At 43.3% G+C, this 19,795-nt stretch overlaps 2 protein-coding genes across 2 annotated transcripts in view; one reads left to right on the top strand and one right to left on the bottom strand.

Annotated features, from left to right (window-relative positions):
- Window positions 1-3,026: 3,026 nt before the first annotated feature.
- LOC121550282 (cysteine and glycine-rich protein 2) lies at window positions 3,027-16,636 on the top strand. The gene is made up of 6 exons (XM_041862476.2): window positions 3,027-3,144; window positions 7,688-7,806; window positions 10,656-10,824; window positions 13,848-13,977; window positions 14,597-14,690; window positions 16,308-16,636. The coding sequence occupies exons 2-6, from the start codon at window positions 7,695-7,697 to the stop codon at window positions 16,382-16,384; spliced, it is 582 nt and encodes a 193-aa protein (XP_041718410.1). The 5' UTR covers window positions 3,027-3,144; window positions 7,688-7,694; the 3' UTR covers window positions 16,385-16,636.
- The window catches only part of LOC121550274 (palmitoyltransferase ZDHHC17), a 38,589-nt gene continuing 35,380 nt past the window's right edge, over window positions 16,587-19,795 (bottom strand). Inside the window, exon 17 of the mRNA XM_041862464.2 lies at window positions 16,587-19,617. Within this exon, the coding sequence (XP_041718398.1) occupies window positions 19,479-19,617 (139 nt within the window). The 3' untranslated portion in view covers window positions 16,587-19,478. The remainder of the gene's footprint in view (window positions 19,618-19,795) is intronic.

The raw sequence follows: 19,795 nt of genomic DNA, 5'->3' as shown, positions 1-19,795 counted from the left end.
AGAGCAGTCCTTTCTCAATCAACATAGAGGAGAGAGGGAGAGGGAGGAGATAAGGAGAGAGAGCGAGAGAGAGAGAGAGAGAGAGAGAGAGAGAGAGAGAGAGCGAGAAGCGAGAGAGCGAGAGAAAGAAATAAAGAAATAAAGATAAATGATCCCAAGAAAAGCCCTTGAAGTGAACTGTGCCTCTGACTAAATGTCTTATCTTTCTGTAGATTTGGTTTACCTTTGAATTCAAGGTTTTCCATCTCTGATAACACATTGACCAACTACGGCACGACAGACTCTGAGCCAGATGGTTGGAGTGAAAAAAAACAGGAATGCAAGTTGCACTAAAACTCATATGGCTCCCAATCTCCACATATCTGCCATCAGAGAGCCTGGTCGTGTGCGTTGCCTAAACGGAATTCCTCTGGTCCTTTCTATACTGCACTCTAGCATAGTCTCAGTTCCAGCTGAGAAAACAAAGTGCACAACCCATGCACAGCACTGTTAGCTGTGGTCTTCACACAGCAACATGACAGACCTTGGGCGCTACCTCAGATACGTGGCACATTCCAACCATTACACAATGGTTTGCGTTCCAAATGGCACCCTATCCCTTACATAGTCCACTCCTTTTGCCCTATGGGACCTGGGAAAAAGTAGTGCACTATATTGGGAATAGGGTGCAAATTTGGGACGTACACAATCTATCATCCAGGACACTGAGGTTTGGGAGGTAAATATTTTTGTTATACGTGAGTGAACACCCAAACAATGTCCAACACTCCCACCTCTGTCTGAGGGCAGGACTCTGCCCTGAAAAATGGCCAAATCAATTATCTGTTAGATTGTGTCTCGAATGGTACCTTATTCCCTATATAGTGCACTACTTTTGACCAAAGTCCTATAGGCCCTGGTAAAAAGTAGTGCACTGTATAGGGAATAGGGTCCCATTTGAGACTCAGCCTTAGTCCTGAGAGGTTGGATATGACTACAAGGCATTGTGCTTCGTCTTTGATCCACACAGAGAAAGTCCTGTTGACGTCAGACTTTGATGATAGGGTGCCTCTGGGTACTGTTGTAACCCTGACCTCAGAGAAGGGAGGATCTCTGGGTATGTTGTAACCTTGACCTCAGAGAAAGGGAGGATTCACCACTGGTTGATGACAAGACTCCTCCAGATCTTTCTCTTAAAACACGAACCAGGGCCCGTATTCATAAAGGGTCTCAGAGTAGGAGGGCTGATCTAGGATCAATTCAGCCTTTTAGAAAACAATGACTACAATTACATGGACACGGAGAGACCTGATCCTAGATCAGCACTCTTAGCTGTATGAATACGGACCCTGAGATGCATTTATCATCATGGACCACTGACACTACGGTATGAGAGGGGAGGCTGACTACAGATATGGACCACTGATACTATGGTATGAGAGGGGAGGCTGACTACAGTCATCCTTTACCACTGATGAATAGATTTTACTGTAAACATACTGACATGTCCTGCTAATATGATTCACATCTGGGAGCAGAGTGAGGTTGGATGAGTGCATTAGCAGTGTGTGTGTGTGTGTGTGTGTGTGTGTGTGTGTCGCATTAACCACTGAGCAGGGGAATACATAATGGATGTCCCCCCTGAGACAAGTTAATTATCACCCACACTAAGCAAACCCACATCTTGATGAAGTGGAAATGTCTCAGAAAATACATTTTCTCTGCATTATGGTTCATTTTTACACAACAGTGTGAACTAATGGAGCAGTGTGAAGTTTCCCTAGGTACGGATCTAGGATCAGCTTCCCCTTCCCCAATCCTAACCTTAAATGTTAGGGGGAAATGCTAAACTGACCTAAGATCAGTGCCTAGGGGCAACTTCACCCCATACCATGTGAACTCATCCACAGAGGCATGGCCCAGTACTACTAGGGAACATTTAAAGTACAGAGTCCCTAAAACAAAAGTTGAGTTATAGCCTTGTTGTTGGTGCAGAGAGGGAGGGACTGTCTGCCTGTGAGTGTGTGCAGACTGGTATCCATTTCAAAGGGGTTGCCTGTTAAGCCTGTGCATTTCTATCTAGGTTGTCTGTAGTGGCCTCCTTATCTGAAGAGTATACTCCCCTGTGACATGCCTCTTTGCCTGTCACTTTTCTGTTTCCATGACAAAGCTTTCATTATGATGTGTGAACAAGGCTCCCTCTCACTTGAAACTCGATATTTGAACATCGGTGGCTTCTAACATAGGACTGTCAATGCTGACATTTAGCCTTGCCACCATAGCCATGTAGGTTTCTGACAGTTTTCACTTCATTCAAACTCTGCTACAGTCCACAACACTGTAGGGGTATATTGCAGATACATACATTCTGCAAAGGTCTATGCAGATGATCAGATCTTTACAATGCATGATCTACTCAGGTGACTTACTATTCTATTGGATGACATTTTCAACAAACCATAGGACACCAATTAAACTGCTGATGCTATGTCACTGAATATGGTGTTTTTTAGGTTAGAGAGTTAAGGTAATGCATGCTGGCCTCAGTGTGATGTGATGGCTTGTATGTATTGTACTTTATCAGACCGTATACCAGGGGTATGACAAAACATTTATTTTTACTGCAATAATTACGTTGCTAACCAGTTTATAACAGCAATAAGGCACCTCGGGGGTTTGTGGTATATGGCCAATATACCACAGCTAAGCACTGTATCCAGGCACACCGCTTTGCCTCTTGCTTAAGAACAGCCCTTAGCGATGGTATATTGGCCATATATAACACCCCGTTGGGCCTTATAGCTTAATTAGAGCTGTAATTTCTATAGACTATACTAGGACACTATGCAACACATTGCCTTTAACCCTAATGGTTTCCTGCATGCATGCCAGTTAAAACCGATATCTGGTTTAAGACAGACAGGTCTAATGACAGGTATTATTTTTATGCTATATTTCTGACATATTGGGTTAAAACCAATGAATGGGTAAAACAGTAAAGCTCTCCTCCGCTGCCTGGCTAAACCACTCCCCTCTTAATATCTAGTATGACATGCTTACTGAGCCTGAGAACACAACTGCGAACAGAGTAGTTTGGTGCGTCGGCAAAAGACACAACGTCGATAGATGGGATAAAACGTAAGGATTCTCCCACAACAAATACAGGTCGGTACAATTTTTATCTATGCAGCAGAGCTGAATCCATATTGGTTGCACGAGGCGAATTTATTTACGTGAAACAGTTGGATTATCCACATAGATTTGGTCGACTACACGACGCTCTGGTGAAATAACTAGTTTTTGAATAGACTTTTAAAATAGTATTGGCTCAGGCAAGTGGTTGGTGTATATAGTTATATGTCAATGGGACCGTTGATTAAACTTTTCCAAATAAATTGACACCTGTTTAGCCTGGTGAGTTATTGATACTGTAGTAGTTTCCTGTACTGTATGTCCTTCCAGGTTCTTGGGTTAGGCAACATCTGAGATTTATAAACAGAAATACAAATGGTTAAATCAAATAAAATGTTATTTGCCACATGTTTCGTAAACAACATGTGTAGAGTGACAGTGAAATGCGTACTTACAGGCCTTTCCCAACAATGCAGAGAGAAAAAAAGTGAAATAATAACACAAGGAATCAATACACAATGAGTAACGATAACTTGGCTATATACACGCCATACCAGTACCGAGTCGATGTGCAGGAGTATGAGGTAACGTAAGATATGTACGTATATTTTGGGATAAAGTGACTAGGCAATAGGATAGATAAAACAGTAGCAGAAGCGTATGTGATTATTCAAAATAGTTAGTGGAAAAAGGGTCAATGCAGACAGTCCGGGTAGGTATTGGTTAACTATTTAACTAACTATTTAGCAGTCTTACGGCTTGGCAGTAGAAGCTGTTCAGGGTCCTGTTGGTTCCAGACTTGGTGCATCGGTACTGCTTGCTGTACGGTAGCAAAGATAACATTCTATGACTTGGGTGGCTGGAGTTTGACAATTTTTAGGTCCTTCCTCTGACACCGCCTGGTATAGAGGTCCTGGATGGCAGGGAGCTTGGCCCCAGTGATGTACTGGGCTGTAAGCACTACCCACTGTAGCGCCTTGCAGTTGGATGCCAAGCAGTTGCCATACCAAGCGGCGATGCAGCCAGTCAACATGCTCTCAATGGTGCAGTGTATAACCTTTTGAGGATCTGAGGGCCCATGCCAAATCTTTTCAGCCTCACGACAGTGTTGGTGTGTTTGGACCATGATAATTCCTTAGTGATGTGGACACACATGAACTTGAAGCTCTCGACCCGCTCCACTACAGCCCCGTTGATGTGGATGGGGGCATTCTCAGCCGTCCATTTCCTGTAGTCCACTATCAGCTCCGTTGTCTTGCTGACGTTGAAGGAGAGGTTGTTGTCCTGGCACCACACTGCCAGGTCACAGACCTCCTCCCTGTAGGCCAGGGAACATCAACTAGATTCAGAAGCGGACCGTTTTTTTCTTTTTCTTGAGCAGATGGTAAGGGGGCCGGAACATAATTACAAATCATTTGTAGACAGCAAATTGACCGCAAGAAACCCAAACAGATAATATTTCACTAAAACATCATTTCAAACCTTGCTTACATTTGTTTACGATCACATGTACAGTTGAAGTAGGAAGTTTATATACACCTTAGCCAAATACATTTAAACTCAGTTTTTCACAATTCCTGACATTTAATCCTAGTACAAATTCCCTATCTTAGGTCAGTTAGGATCACCATTTTATTTTAAGAATGTGAAATGTCAGAATAATAGTAGAGAGAATGATTTATTTAAGCTTTTATTTCTTTCATCACATTCCCAGTGGGTCAGAAGTTTACATACACTCAATTAGTATTTGGTAGCATTGCCTTTAAATTGTTTAACTTGGGTCAAACGTTTCGTGTAGCCTTCCACAAGCTTCCCACAATAAGTTGGGTGAATTTCCTCCTGACAGAGCTGGTGTAACTGAGTCAGGTTTGTAGGCCTCCTTGCTCGCACACGCTTTTTCAGTTCTGCCCACAAGTTTTCTATAGGATTGAGGTCAGGGCTTTGTGATGGCCACTCCATCACAAAATGTGGTCCTTAAGCCATTTTGCCACATCTTTGGAAGTATGCTTGGGGTCATTGTCCATTTGGAAGACCCATTTGCGACCAAGCTTTAACTTCCTGACTGATGTCTTGAGATGTTGCTTCAATATATCCACATAATTTTCCTTCCTCATGATGCCATCTATTTTGTGAAGTGCACCAGTCCCTCCTGCAGCAAAGCACCCCCACAGCATGATGCTGCCACCCACGTGCTTCATGGTTGGGATGGTCTTCTTCGGCTTGCAAGCAACCCCCTTTTTCCTCCAAACATAACGATGGTCATTATGGCCAAACAGTTCTATTTTTGTTTCATCAGACCAGAGGACATTTCTCCAAAACGTACGATCTTTGTCCTCATGTGCAGTTGCAAACCGTAGTCTGGCTTTGTTATGGTGGTTTTGGAGCAGTGGCTTCTTCCTTGCTGAGCGGCCTTTCAGGTTATGTGGATAAAGATACTTTTGTACCTGTTTCCTCCAGCATCTTCACAAGGTCCTTTGCTGTTGTTCTGGGATTGATTTGCACTTTTCGCACCAAAGTACGTTCATCTCTAGGAGACAGAACGCGTCTCCTTCCTGAGCGGTATGACGGCTGCGTGGTCCCATGGTGTTTATACTTGCGTACTATTGTTTGTACAGATGAACGTGGTACCTTCAGGTGTTTGGAAATTGCTCCCAAGGATGAACCAGACTTGTGGAGGTCTACAATTCTTTTTCTTAGGTCTTGGCTGATTTCGTTTGATTTTCCCATGATGTCAAGCAAAGAGGCACTGAGTTTGAAGGTAGGCCTTGAAATACATCCACAGGTACACCTCCAATTGGGTCAAATGATGTCAATTAGCCTATCAGAAGCTTCTAAAGTCATGACATTATTTTCTGGAATTTTCCAAGCTGTTTAAAGGCACAGTCAATTTAGTGTATGTAAACTTCTGACCCACTGGAATTGTGATACAGTGAATTATAAGTGAAATAATCTGTCTGTAAACAATTGTTGGAAAAATTACTTGTCATGCACAAAGTAGATGTCCTAACCGACTTGCCAAAACTATAGTTTGTTAACAAGAAATTTGTGGAGTGGTTGAAAAACGAGTTTTAATTACGCCAACCTAAGTGTATGTAAACTTCCGACTTCAACTGTATCTATGTGTGAGATTACTTTGGAACAGATTTTCAAAATTAAAATCACTTGGAGCTGATTTGCTGGTGTTGTTAGCCTTATGTCCAACAATTAAAACATGTAAATAAAAATGTATTTATTTAGCTAAAAAATCATCCCGCAGGCCGCCAGTTGGGGAACCCTGCTGTAGGCTGTCTCGTCGTCGGTGATCAGCCTATGTATGGGTTTATGGTTTTATGTGATTCCACATACTATGTATGACATTGTAAAGGTTATACGTATTCAATAACCCTTTGGTTTTTGATTGAATAGGCTTCATTGCTCTTTTTTCAGTTGGTTAAACCTCACCCCAATTCTGCTCCCCCTTGTCTCAAAAATAAGTACCTAATCTCTAGATTTATTAAAAACATTGAGGCACAACCAAGTGGTGAAACTCCCAATAACCTATTCACGAAAAACCTATGGATTGTGTGTTAGCACATACTACAACACTGATTTAAATATTGGATGCAGGACATTGAAACTCTTTTGAAAGAACAGACATTATACGCCCTGAGAGAACTTGAGAGTAAGTTCTGTCTCCTTTTGATTCTCTCTCATGTTTGGGCATGTCGTGCAGTCTGTAATAACGTTGGGAGGGTGGGAACTCCTCAAAGTAGCCATTAATGCGTGATTAATGACTAGCAGTGCTCTGTGGTTTCCTTCATGAAAAATAAGAGCACTCTTTTTATTTTCCTGAAAGTGACATCATGGTTGTGTCCCAACAGGCACCCTATTCACTATGTAGTGCACTTCTTTTGACCAGGGCCCATATCAGAAGTAGTGCATTACATAGTAATAGAGTGGACTTTCTTCTTGTTTGTGAACCCTCTGCTTGTCATGGAATGCAGATGGGAGTGTAACATCTTAATACTAGTGTACGTCTGGTCTTTAAAATGATTAAATGACGTCATTGTATCATGTACATTCTATGTGGCCACCACATCAGTGTTTATAGGTCACACTTGTTTTGTACATGCCATTTGAATTAACATTTTATAACTCTTATAAAAACATTGTTATGAGGTGTTGTAGAACCAATGAAGCCTCCATAATGCATTCAGCTGTCCCATTGTTTTGTCCTCACTCAGACCTAGTGGCCTGTTTGTTCAGTTTGGACTTCCTGAGCACAGAAGGGGTTGTTGTCTTGTGCCTGTATCTTATTGGTCCAGGAAGGTGTGTCACTGATCTGTTGTCAAACAGGACAGGAAGGACTGACCCTTAACTTCCTTCGTGTTTCTCCTTTTGGAGTAGGCTGAAGTTGCACCTAGACCCATATCCTGGGTCAGTTTTGCATTTCCCCCACAAATGGTTAAGGTTAGGATTGGGCGAGGGGAAGCTGATCCTAGATTAGTTCCTAGGGGAAACTTCACCCCGGAGTACTTATTTTAAGTCTCACATCATGTCTCTCATCCCCTCTCTCCCATGTTTGTCTCTCCAACAGCACCAAAATGCCAAACTGGGGAGGAGGTAACAAGTGTGGTGCATGCCAGGGGACGGTGTACCATGCCGAGGAGGTGCAGTGTGATGGGAAGAGCTTCCACAAGTGCTGCTTCCTCTGCAGTGAGTGTGACCTCATTTTCTCTCCTCAGTGTTGGATCAGCCTACCTGGGGTGTGTTCAGCAGGACGCAACATTTTGGAACGTTATATCTGCAATATTCAACAATGTTTGGCTACTGAACGTGGTGGCCCTGTTAGTCCACTTTGACCGTGTCAAGAAACAAGCCCCAGCCAATTGTGGCGATCTGAAAGGATTGAACAGGTGTAAGGAGCAGCAGCAATATGGTTGTCACTCTACCTTTCTTCCTTATAGGCCAGGTGGAATTTTCACCTTATTGCTTATACCTATCCCAATCAATCATATCAGATCTACAAGTGTGTAGGGGTTAGACTAGAGCAGGGGTATTAATATCTTACCCCTACGAGGTCCAGACTACTGCTGGTTTTCTGTTCTACCTGACAAATAATTGCGCCCACCTTGGCTGCGTTTACACAGGCACCTCAATTCTGATATGTTTAGATCAATTACATCAGAACTTTTCACATCAGTTATTTTTCAGAGCTGATCTGATTGGTAAGAAAACGGGCTGCCTGTGTGAACACAGCCCTGGTGTCCCAGGTCTAAATCAGTCCTTGATTAGAGAGACTAATGAACAAAAGTAATGGAACTGGCTTCGAGGTCCAGATTTGAATTTGAGCGGACTAGAGGGTGTGTCTGGGCAGGGCATGTGAACCCACAGATAGTCAACCCCCATCTGGAATGGTCTTTTCCTGTTCACTTTAATACGAATGGTCTTTTCCTGTTCACTTTAATACGAATGGTCTTTCCTGTTCACTTTAATACGAATGGTCTTTCCTGTTCACTTTAATACGAATGGTCTTTCCTGTTCACTTTAATACGAATGGTCTTTTCCTGTTCACTTTAATACGAATGGTCTTTTCCTGTTCACTTTAATACGAATGGTCTTTCCTGTTCACTTTAATACGAATGGTCTTTCCTGTTCACTTTAATACGAATGGTCTTTCCTGTTCACTTTAATACGAATGGTCTTTCCTGTTCACTTTAATACGAATGGTCTTTCCCGTTCACTTAAATATGAATGGGAACCATGAAAGGAACTATAACTTGAGGATGTTATATGATAGATTGGTGAACTTCAGTTTGACCCCTATGCAATGTATCATGCACAATGCTAACCAACACAATGCATTGATGTGGGTCTCATCTCAGCCCATAGCTCAATAAATAGTAATTGGACATGGTCCTGCTAGCCATATGATATTGGGTGTGTGCACCTCCCTCTCTTGAACCGGTTGAAACGTCAGTGAAGAAGACGTTTTGGGGACCTTGACTGGAGTGCACACACTGAAAGCACATGCTGTGAATTAGCACTCTGCCATCAAAGAAAGCGGAAAAACAATCTGGCCCCAAAATTAAGTGTTTATTTTTGTGGGGTCCTTACAGAAGCGGCTTTGTTTAGAGCAGGCAGCCCTATAGAGGAGTTAATGAGCAGTGAGAGCCAATAGGCGCATCTCAAATGGCACCCTATTCCCTACATAGTGCACTACTTTCAACCAGGGCCCATAGGGTAGTGCACTATATAGGAAACAGGGTGCCATTTAGACAAAAGTCTCCGCCATCTTTCTCTTTCACTATGATCTTCCCTTTCTCATTTATGCATGAAGATGTGGTTGACGTGGTTTGTCACCTTGCTTGGTGGGATAGATTCCGTTTTTTCAGAAGAGCGCCTGTCCTCATCTTTTAGTAACCTTTTATGTATTAGTAAATTACTAATGCACCTATCTCCAGTTTTGGTTTGTTGAACTAAATGAAGCCACGCTATTTAGACACAATTTTTCAAATGGTAGTTATACAGTGGTAGTTATGGTAGCAATGGTAGTTATACAGTGGTAGTTATGGTAACAATGGTAGTTATACAGTGGTAGTTATGGTAGCAATGGTAGTTATACAGTGGTAGTTATGGTAGCAATGGTAGTTATACAGTGGTAGTTATGGTAGCAATGGTAGTTATACAGTGGTAGTTATGGTAGCAATGGTAGTTATACAGTGGTAGTTATGGTAGCAATGGTAGTTATACAGTGGTAGTTATGGTAGCAATGGTAGTTATACAGTGGTAGCAATGGTAGTTATACAGTTCTCTCTTGTACAGGAAGACTACATTGTGGGAGATGTAAAATAATCATATACTGTCTTAAACATTGCAAATGAAAATTATTTCATCCGTAGTTAAAGTTGAATCGTACTTTTTCACATAAATGTGTGTGGGAACCACCTTTCTCCTACATGATCAAACCGGAAGCCACCATACTATTTCACCGATAGTCAATTCATACAGGATGCTTTGATAAACTTGACCCTGGCCTGAGGGTGATGGTAGCGGGGACAAAAGGACTGTGTTGACTCACTCCATCACTTCAGATTGCACCTGATGCAGTTAATTGGATTCAACTAGGACACAATCTGAAAGAATGCTCTTAGTCATTAGAATTGATGACAAACAGGCACCTCTCTCTCTCTGTCTTTCTCACTCTCTTTCTCACTCTGTCCCCCTTTTTCTCTGTCCCTTTCACTCTCTCACTGTCCCTTTCTCTCTCTCTGTGTCTCTTTCTCTATCTCTGTGTCCCTTTCTCTCTCTCTGTGTCCCTTTCTCTCTCTCTCTCTCTCTCTCTGTGTCCCTTTCGCTCTCTCTGTGTCCATTTCTCTCTCTCTGTGTCCCTTTCTCTCTCTCTCTGTGTCCCATTTGGAGACTAAATCCGCCATTGAGGAATTAATAGACCTTTTAGGGAAACTTGTGACAATTCAGTGTCCCTCCAGTTACAATGCAATGTGTTGTTCAGACAAACATCCTGTGTCATTTACACAGCTTTATTTATTTTTCTCCCTTTCCAGTGGTCTGCAGAAAGGGTTTAGACAGCAACAATGTGGCCATCCACGACACTGAGATCTACTGCAAGTCCTGCTATGGAAAGAAGTACGGCCCCAAGGGCTACGGCTACGGTCAGGGGGCTGGAACACTCAACATGGACCGTGGAGAGAGACTGGGGATCAAACCAGAGGAGTATGTGTGTAGTATATACAGTGAGGGAAAAAAGTATTTGATCCCCTGCTGATTTTGTACGTTTGCCCACTGACAAAGAAATGATCAGTCTATAATTTTAATGGTAGGTTTATTTGAACAGTGAGAGAAAGAATAACAACAAAAAAATCCAAAAAAACGCATGTCAAAAATGTTGTTATAAATTGATTTGCATTTTATGAGGGAAATAAGTATTTGACCCCCTCTCAATCAGAAAGATTTCTGGCTCCCAGGTGTCTTTTATACAGGTAACGAGCTGAGATTAGGAGCACACTCTTAAAGGGAGTGCTCCTAATCTCATCTTGTTACCTGTATAAAAGACACCTGTCCACAGAAGCAATCAATCAATCAGATTCCAAACTCTCCACCATGGCCAAGACCAAAGAGCTCTCCAAGGATGTCAGGGACAAGATTGTAGACCTACACAAGGCTGGAATGGGCTACAAGACCATCGCCAAGCAGCTTGGTGAGAAGGTGACAACAGTTGGTGCGATTATTTGCAAATGGAAGACACACAAAATAACTGTCAATCTCCCTCGGCCTGGGGCTCCATGCAAGATCTCACCTCGTGGAGTTGCAATGATCATGAGAACGGTGAGGAATCAGCCCAGAACTACACGGGAGGATCTTGTCAATGATCTCAAGGCAGCTGGGACCATAGTCACCAAGAAAACAATTGGTAACACACTACGCCGTGAAGGACTGAAATCCTGCAGCGCCCGCAAGGTCCCCCTGCTCAAGAAAGCACATATACATGCCCGTCTGAAGTTTGCCAATGAACATCTGAATGATTCAGAGGAGAACTGGGTGAAAGTGTTGTGGTCAGATGAGACCAAAATGGAGCTCTTTGGCATCAACTCAACTCACCGTGTTTGGAGGAGGAGGAATGCTGCCTATGACCCCAAGAACACCATCCCCACCGTCAAACATGGAGGTGGAAACATTATGCTTTGGGGGTGTTTTTCTGCTAAGGGGACAGGACAACTTCACTGCATCAAAGGGACGATGGACGGGGCCATGTACCGTCAAATCTTGGGTGAGAACCTCCTTCCCTCAGCCAGGGCATTGAAAATGGGTCGTGGATGGGTATTCCAGCATGACAATGACCCAAAACACACGGCCAAGGCAACAAAGGAGTGGCTCAGGAAGAAGCACATTAAGGTCCTGGAGTGGCCTAGCCAGTCTCCAGACCTTAATCCCATAGAAAATCTGTGGAGGGAGCTGAAGGTTCGAGTTGCCAAACGTCAGCCCCGAAACCTTAATGACTTGGAGAAGTTCTGCAAAGAGGAGTGGGACAAAATCCCTCCTGAGATGTGTGCAAATCTGGTGGCCAACTACAAGAAACGTCTGACCTCTGTGATTGCCAACGAGGGTTTTGCCACCAACTACTAAGTCATGTTTTGCAGAGGGGTCAAATACTTATTTCCCTCATTAAAAGGCAAATCAATTTATAACATTTTTGACATGCGTTTTTCTGGATTTTTTTGTTGTTATTCTGTCTCTCACTGTTCAAATAAACCTACCATTAAAATTATAGACTGATCATGTCTTTGTCAGTGGGCAAACATACAAAATCAGCAGGAGATCAAATACTTTTTTCCCTCACTGTACAGAGCTCTGGGGTGGAGTTTCCCCTAGGTACAGATCTAGGATCAGCTTCCCCTCCCCCTCTCCCAATCCTAACCTTAGCCATTAGTGGGGGAAATGCTAAACTGACCCAAGATCAGCGTCTAGGGGCAACTTCGCCCTACACCATATTCCTCTCTTCTCTTTGTTGGTTACTGTGTGGTTGTATGGCAAATCAAGTTACAATTAAATGAAATCAAATTGTATTCAATCACGGATTATGTGGGCGGCAGGTAGCCTAGTGATTAAGAGCATTGGGCCAGCAACCGAAAGGTTGCTGGTTCGAATACCCGAGCCGACTAGGTAAAAAAATCTGTTGATGTGCCCTTGAGCAATGCACTTAACGCTAATTGCTCCTGTAAGTCACTCTGGATAAGAGTGTATGCTAAATGACTGAAATGTAAATGTAAAATTATTACAAAGGGAAACCCAGCCATCGGATTAGACCTGATGCGATTGTTCAATTTATTATAAATCCATTGGTGCTCATGTGCATTTCCACTGACACACAGTTGCTCAACAGTTATCCAATGGTTCCCGGATCATCTGATAAATACTGTGCAAACTTCCAGAGTTCAGCCTAAGATGCATTAGACTGGCTTGGCCAATCGTAGAGCGTGTACACACGTCTGTCAAACTATATTTCTATAAACTAACAACTATAAAGAAGATCCTAGATCAGCACTCCTAATCTGAAATGCTTTTTGAATATGGGTCCAGAGTCATTATATTGCAGCATGACACTCTTTCTAGTGGTCCTCCGTAGCTCAGCTGGTAGAGCACGGCGCTTGTATCGCCAGGGTAGTGGGTTCGATCCCCGGGACCACCCATACATACAAAATGTATGCACGCATGACTGTAAGTCGCTTTGGATAAAAGCGTCTGCTAAATGGCATATTATTATTATTATTATTATTTCTACATAGTTGTGTTTCGAAGAGACCTGGGAATGCCCTGATAGGCTCCTAGTCAGAGCTGTGGTAACGGCCGGTAACCTCCTAGTCAGTCAGAGCCGTGGTAACGGCCAGTAACCACATTTCTAACCACATCTACTGTACACACATGGCTGTTTACCCGGAGTCTGGTGGCTGTTGTTATGAAAGGGCCCCATTATGTAACCTAACCACAGGCTCCTGGGCAGCCCTGCTGACCCTGGTCTCTCTCTCCACACTGTCCCCAGCACAAAGCCTCCCATTCAGGGCCTTTGGGGCAGGCAGTTCCCGTTCGTTAGGCAGCATTCCAGGGCCCCAGAGTTTACCCAGCGCCTACCCAAGCCTGACGCCTGGAGAGGAGAGGGGGGCCTGGTGGGTTCCCCAAAGAACCAGAGGGGATCTGTTCCCCTAACTTCTCTAATGCTGTTTGTTTGTGCACACCTTCAGGACCCAGTGTCACAGACCCACCACCAATCCCAACTCCTCCAAATTCGCCCTGAAGTTTGGGGGCTCGGATAAGTGCGGCCGGTGTGGGGAGTCAGTGTATGCCGCGGAGAAAATCGTGGGGGCAGGCAAGGTGAGCGGGGGGAGGGACTTAGAGTGAGTGAGTAAGTGGAGCAGGGAATTAAGGTTTTGAGCTCACTGTAGTGACCACCATTGATTGAAAACAGGTGGGTTTACTTTGCAAGGGGCCAATTGGATGGATTCACTGTAGGAAATTCATAAGACAGAAATCTCATTTTTCTGGCCTAAGCTTTTTCATAAATTCTGAATTTGGAGGGCTGGCTTCCAGGCAGCTGGTGTAGAAATCTGCAGTGCTGACTGGCTGGCTGTCTGACTGAAAGGATTTAGGCAGATGTAGGCCATCACACACGTCATGGCAGGCTGATGTCATTTTAGCCAGACTTTAACTAGTGTTATGCTGCATTCTGCGGCTCACAATGAGAGGAAATGTACAGTATGTGAAGGATTATGGCAACACAATAGGAATCCTTTGATAATCAGATCTGGCATCCAGATTCCAGTGTCCAGATGTTAGAACAATGGCTGTATGGTTTTTACATGTATAGTATACTGCTGGAAAATGAAAAGCATTAGAATCTCTCAATGCACACCAGTTGATCAATTCTTACGATCCCATCACTTTTCTTATTCCCCAGTAATAAATAAAGTAGTATCTTATCTAATCTTAACAGCCATGGCATAAGAACTGCTTCCGGTGTGCTAAGTGTGGGAAGAGCCTGGAGTCTACCACCCAGACAGAGAAAGATGGAGAGATCTACTGCAAAGGTGAGGCATCGGGTTTCTAGATTCCCTTTCAGGCTTGGGCCTGCATGGTCACCAGTGTGAGGGAACCGTTGTAGGGTGAAGTTGACCCTAGAAGCTGATCTTGGTTCAGCTTTAGGATTGGGGGAGGGAAAGCTGATCCTAGATCTGTACCTAGAGGAAACATCACCAGAGCGAAGGAACTCAACACAACCACCATAGGCAGATTATATAATTTATACCTGAGGCAAAATAACTAGATGAACTAGCTGTTACATAAAAACACTGCAAAACAGGAGCATTATACTATTACCAGAGGGCATTGGAGGCCATGTATTCAAGCTGGGTTTGTGTGCCTTGGGTAGGATAGAGGGCACTGGACTTTTCAAGCTTGTTAAGCGTTTGTTACTCTTTTTCCATGTCACCTGGAAATCTAACTGCTAGAATTCAAGTCATGATGCCCTAAACATTCCAAATACATCTTCCACAATGGCTCCTCTTTCCAGATCATGCACACCCAATGGCGTTGGAATGTTTTTGCTAAACAATAGATTAAGCGCTGTCCATGTACACACACAGTCCCATACACACATAGTACTTAGGGGTTCTTTATTGAAGCTCAAGGGGGAATCCTAGGCCCCGTAAACACTCAACTTGTCCAACTGACGTACAATGCATCTGACTCATCAGTTGTAATTTACATTTGAGTCATTTAGCAGATGCTCTTATCCAGAGCGACTTAGTGAGTGCATACCTTTTTTTTTTAATATACTGCATGTAAGAACTGTCATACAAGTTTGTTTGCACAAAAATGTTTTACAAAACCATTGTGTATTGGCTCCACAACAGCTGTGTAATCATTTGAGTGCAGATCAACTCTTGGTTGTATCACAAACATTTTGTCAAATGCATTGTACAGCCTGAGTGTGTACAGGGACCCAGAGCCAAGGGGCAGATGGATCAGTTGGCTTTTAAAAACTCACCAGGATAAACCTTGGACTGATGAACAGGAATGTAGCATCTCCATTCACTCCAGTTTATCCAAACACCCCATAAACCAGGGCTCTCCAACCCTGTTCCTGGAAAGCTACCATCCTGTAGGTTGTAACTCCAACCCTGTTCCTGGAAAGCTACCATCCTGTAGGTTGTAACTCCAACCCTGTTCCTGGAAAGCTACCATCCTGTAGGTTTTAACTCCAACCCTAATCTAGCGCACATGATTCTAATAATTAGCTGGTTGATGAACTGAATCAGGTTAGTTACAACTGGGGTTGGAGCGAAAACCTACAGGAGGGTAGTTCACCAGGAACAGGGTTGGAGAACCCTGCCATAAACTATTGCCACTGTGGTAGTGCAGTCAAACGTTGCCCACGCAGCATTGAGATCATCAGGCTTGTTTTGATTTGGGTTCTGCTGTTTATGTTCTGCGGTGTGATAACTAATGTATTCACTTCTCATTGTATCAGCAAGCAAACGGAAAGAGAGCTCACAGGAAAACGTAGTCCATTGTAAGGTTACTTTTCTTCACTAGTGTTGTATTCAACACTGCAATGGAGAAAGCTATCACCCTTTGACCAATGTTTAGTGACATGTTTTAGGATGCATCAGCATTTCCATACTCATAGTTTTCTTTGTCCCCAGCATGTTACGCAAAGAACTTTGGACCCAAAGGATTTGGTTATGGCCAGGGAGCTGGGGCTCTGGTGCATGCCCAATGATGACCACCAGACACCCTCAAGACAATGCCCTTTGTGTATTTCTGACTGTGAAAACCGCTGTACTCAAGTGCCTATGCTTCTGTGTTTTTTTTTTAGAGGGTGGGGGAGGATTTACCATTTACAAATACAAAAAACAACTTAAGTGTGAAATATAATCAGAACAATTAACCCTAGAAGAAAACACAGGAGAGCAACACAAATCTGTATTTTCACATTTTAATGTATTTTATTATTAAAGCCATTAAAATTGAACCATGCCCAATATATTAACATCTGAAGCAGGGTTACGGTGATGTCCTGAAGAAGGCGGAGAGGCACTGTAGATGATCATGTGCTTTTCACATGGTGGCAGCTGGGGGAAAATGACGTATTTGTTGGAAGAGCCGGTGTGAAAAGCCTGATCCCAGATCTGTTTGTGCTCTTACCAATTCCATTCCTCATTGTCAAGACAACCATGTTTGTCATGACGAGTGACAGGGAATTGGTATGACAGTACAAACAGAGTGGCACTCAGGCTAGTGTGAATATTTATCTCAAACCTAATCTGGATGAGCTCTATACCTGTAGGTTGTTTAGGATGACCGCTGTGCTCCTTTTAGATAGATAGGCAGCAGTAGGTGAGCCTGCAAAATGATCCACTGTGTCCCTTACGGATGATATACACCTCTTTATACCATAGGACTCTAGTGGCCAAAAGCCTGTTTTAGCACAGGCAGCACCATTGGGGACTTTTACAATTTTTAAGTAGTCAACTGGGTGGGACTTCCTATAGGTTAAGGAAGGATCGCATAATTCCATCCAGGTCACCACGAGGGGATCCGCCAATGAATTATACTTGTGGGCAAACATGCATGTGATGGTAAATCGCCAACCTTGGCGTTTTACCTGTTCAAACACACTTCAGGTGGCAGTATTCACCCTTTCAGTTTGTTTGCCAACTGATAAAAGTAGAAAATGTACTTCAAAAATAGAGATCGCCTCAATGGTGCTTCCTGTGCTCTGACGCCATAATGTGAAAGATATGATGAGATGTCTAAATCCATGCTTCATACCTCTCTGAATGTTATCCTGGATTACTGCGCACGATGACACGTATGATTTCAGTTTTTAGAAAACTAAAATTGTCATTTTCTCTTGCTTCTTGCTTTACAATTTGTTCATCAAGTGGTGTAACAAACCCAGCAATATGACATAGAAAAAACCCTTTACTTTGAGTATAATCCAACCACCAGCATGGAACACTTCGGCAGGCTGGACAACTGCCGCCTGCAGACCGAGAAGGAGGACTTGCACTAAAGAAACACACACACTGGGTTTAAAAAACAAAAACAAAAGAGAACATACCGAAGAAAGTACTTGTAAATACTGAACATTCACTATATACAGACACATGGCTATCACTGGGCTGCTTGGATGGAGGGGGGTGAGCCAACAGTATGGCGACAGCCCAATGTCCAAGTATCACACATGCAGTGGAGTTTGCAGGGTTAAAATGCCTTTAGACAGCAGTGTCGGACATCACTAAAAGCTACAGTCATACAATTGGATTATAATCGGGGAGTTCTCTTTTCCTTTTGGTTGGATGAAATCAAAAAAGTCTTATAGGAGCAGCTTCAACTGACAAAATAAAATCACTCACGAAGAAAACTAGATCATTTATGTACAGATGCACATTCTTTACATTTCAGTCCGTCCTGGCGCTGCGGCTGCGTAGAGACCACTAGCGGGAAATTTAAATGACCAATAACAGATGAGAACCCAGAAGAAGGGGCGGGTCTCGGGCTATATACACCTTTCTGATTGGGCCCGAGCTCCTTCAATCAGTAAACATTGAAGTGTTTGTCGGAAGCGGCGAGGGTGCGCCTGTATTTCCTCAGTAACCACGAGACTAAAACAGTGATCAGTGCATTGTCGTAGGCAGACAAACAAACAGACCCCCCCCAAAAAAAATAAAAAAATGAATACACACGGAATGAACCTTTCTTGTAAACTCCCAAAACCATCCGTTCAGTCTGGGATGGAATGGCCTCATCTTCCCGACTCTAGTTGATCTCTCACCAACACTACTCTTATATTAATGTGTGTGTCTACTTTTCTAGTAAAGGTCTCAGGGCACCATGTCACACATATACGATTTCTAGCGAATGTTTTCTTGATAAAAAAACATGACATGTAAAATCAGATGGTACTATGACATTTTATCTATAAATAGAGTTAAAATAAATATGCTTGCGTCACATTATAAGTAGGATGTCGCTCCTATCTGCACCTTCAATACCTTGTGAAAGTGACCACTGGCAATAGATCCCCCACCCAACGATTGCAAATGCCATTTTATGACATACTGACAAGTTGAACAACTTTGGCAATTCTAAGCAATCCTTAGGGTAACTTGCACAAAGACTTGAATGATGGTACATGACCATGCCATAGTAACCATCCATTATCAAATCCTGTTTAAGAACCAACTTCTTCCTTAAAAGGCCTTCTTTCCTCAGTCTCCCTAGCCACCACAGTTCTAAAAGGAACAGCAGAGTTTCGAGCACAATAAAAAAAATCTACAGGGCAACAAGATGAAAAAAATAAAATAAAGATGAATGTGAAAAACGTATTCTCTTTTTTTTAAAGGGAAAAATTAACCAAAAAGGTAAACAATTTGATGCTGCCGTCAACCGTACTGCCTGCCCCGCAGCATAATGTCTCCAGTACAGCAAACAAATAAAGATTCCTTTTTTTTTCTCTTTATATATTCTCTTCCTCCTCCTCCCTCTGCCTCTCTCCCTGCCGTTCCTGGCAGCGGTGCACCGTCCATGGGCAGGAGAGACCAGGGAGGACCAGCATAGGAGAAGGCCCCCCCAGGAGGGGCTCTGAGGTTGTGGTGGGTACAGTAATGGAGGTGGTTTCATGTAGACTAGTAGTAGTAGTAGTAGGTGTTGGTCTTATGGTGGTGTATGTGGTGTCCCGTAACAGCATGCTAGTTCCTGGCTGGTTTTCTCAGTCTGAATCGGTGAGGAAGAAGGTCCGAGCCTGGCTCCGATATTGAACCTCCTCCTCTAGACACCGCCACTCCACTCCCCCTCTCCTCTCTTCTCGTCTACACCAGCTGGTAGCCCGACCCGGACGTCTGGTCGTACTCGATTGTGTACTGTGTGGTCCAGTCTATCGCCTTGGGCCGGATCAGGCCGCAGCAGCGAATCTCAAAGAAGTCTATGAGGTTCCGTACACACCCGTGACTACGGAGAGGGAGGGAGAGAAATTAAATGTTTATATCATGACCTAATAACTACTTCTACATGTCTTTGGGATCCATTGATACAAGTACTACACCATGTGTATCAGGTGACGTTTTGGCTTGTAGTGCAGCTTTGCTAATATCAGGGAAATATTAACAAATGGGAATTCGGGGGATGA

The sequence above is a fragment of the Coregonus clupeaformis genome, unplaced genomic scaffold, assembly GCF_020615455.1.
Source record: "Coregonus clupeaformis isolate EN_2021a unplaced genomic scaffold, ASM2061545v1 scaf0126, whole genome shotgun sequence".
Classification (NCBI taxonomy): domain Eukaryota; kingdom Metazoa; phylum Chordata; class Actinopteri; order Salmoniformes; family Salmonidae; genus Coregonus; species Coregonus clupeaformis.
Note: the sequence above shows the minus strand (reverse complement) of the source record. Positions and strands in the feature narration are given on the sequence as shown.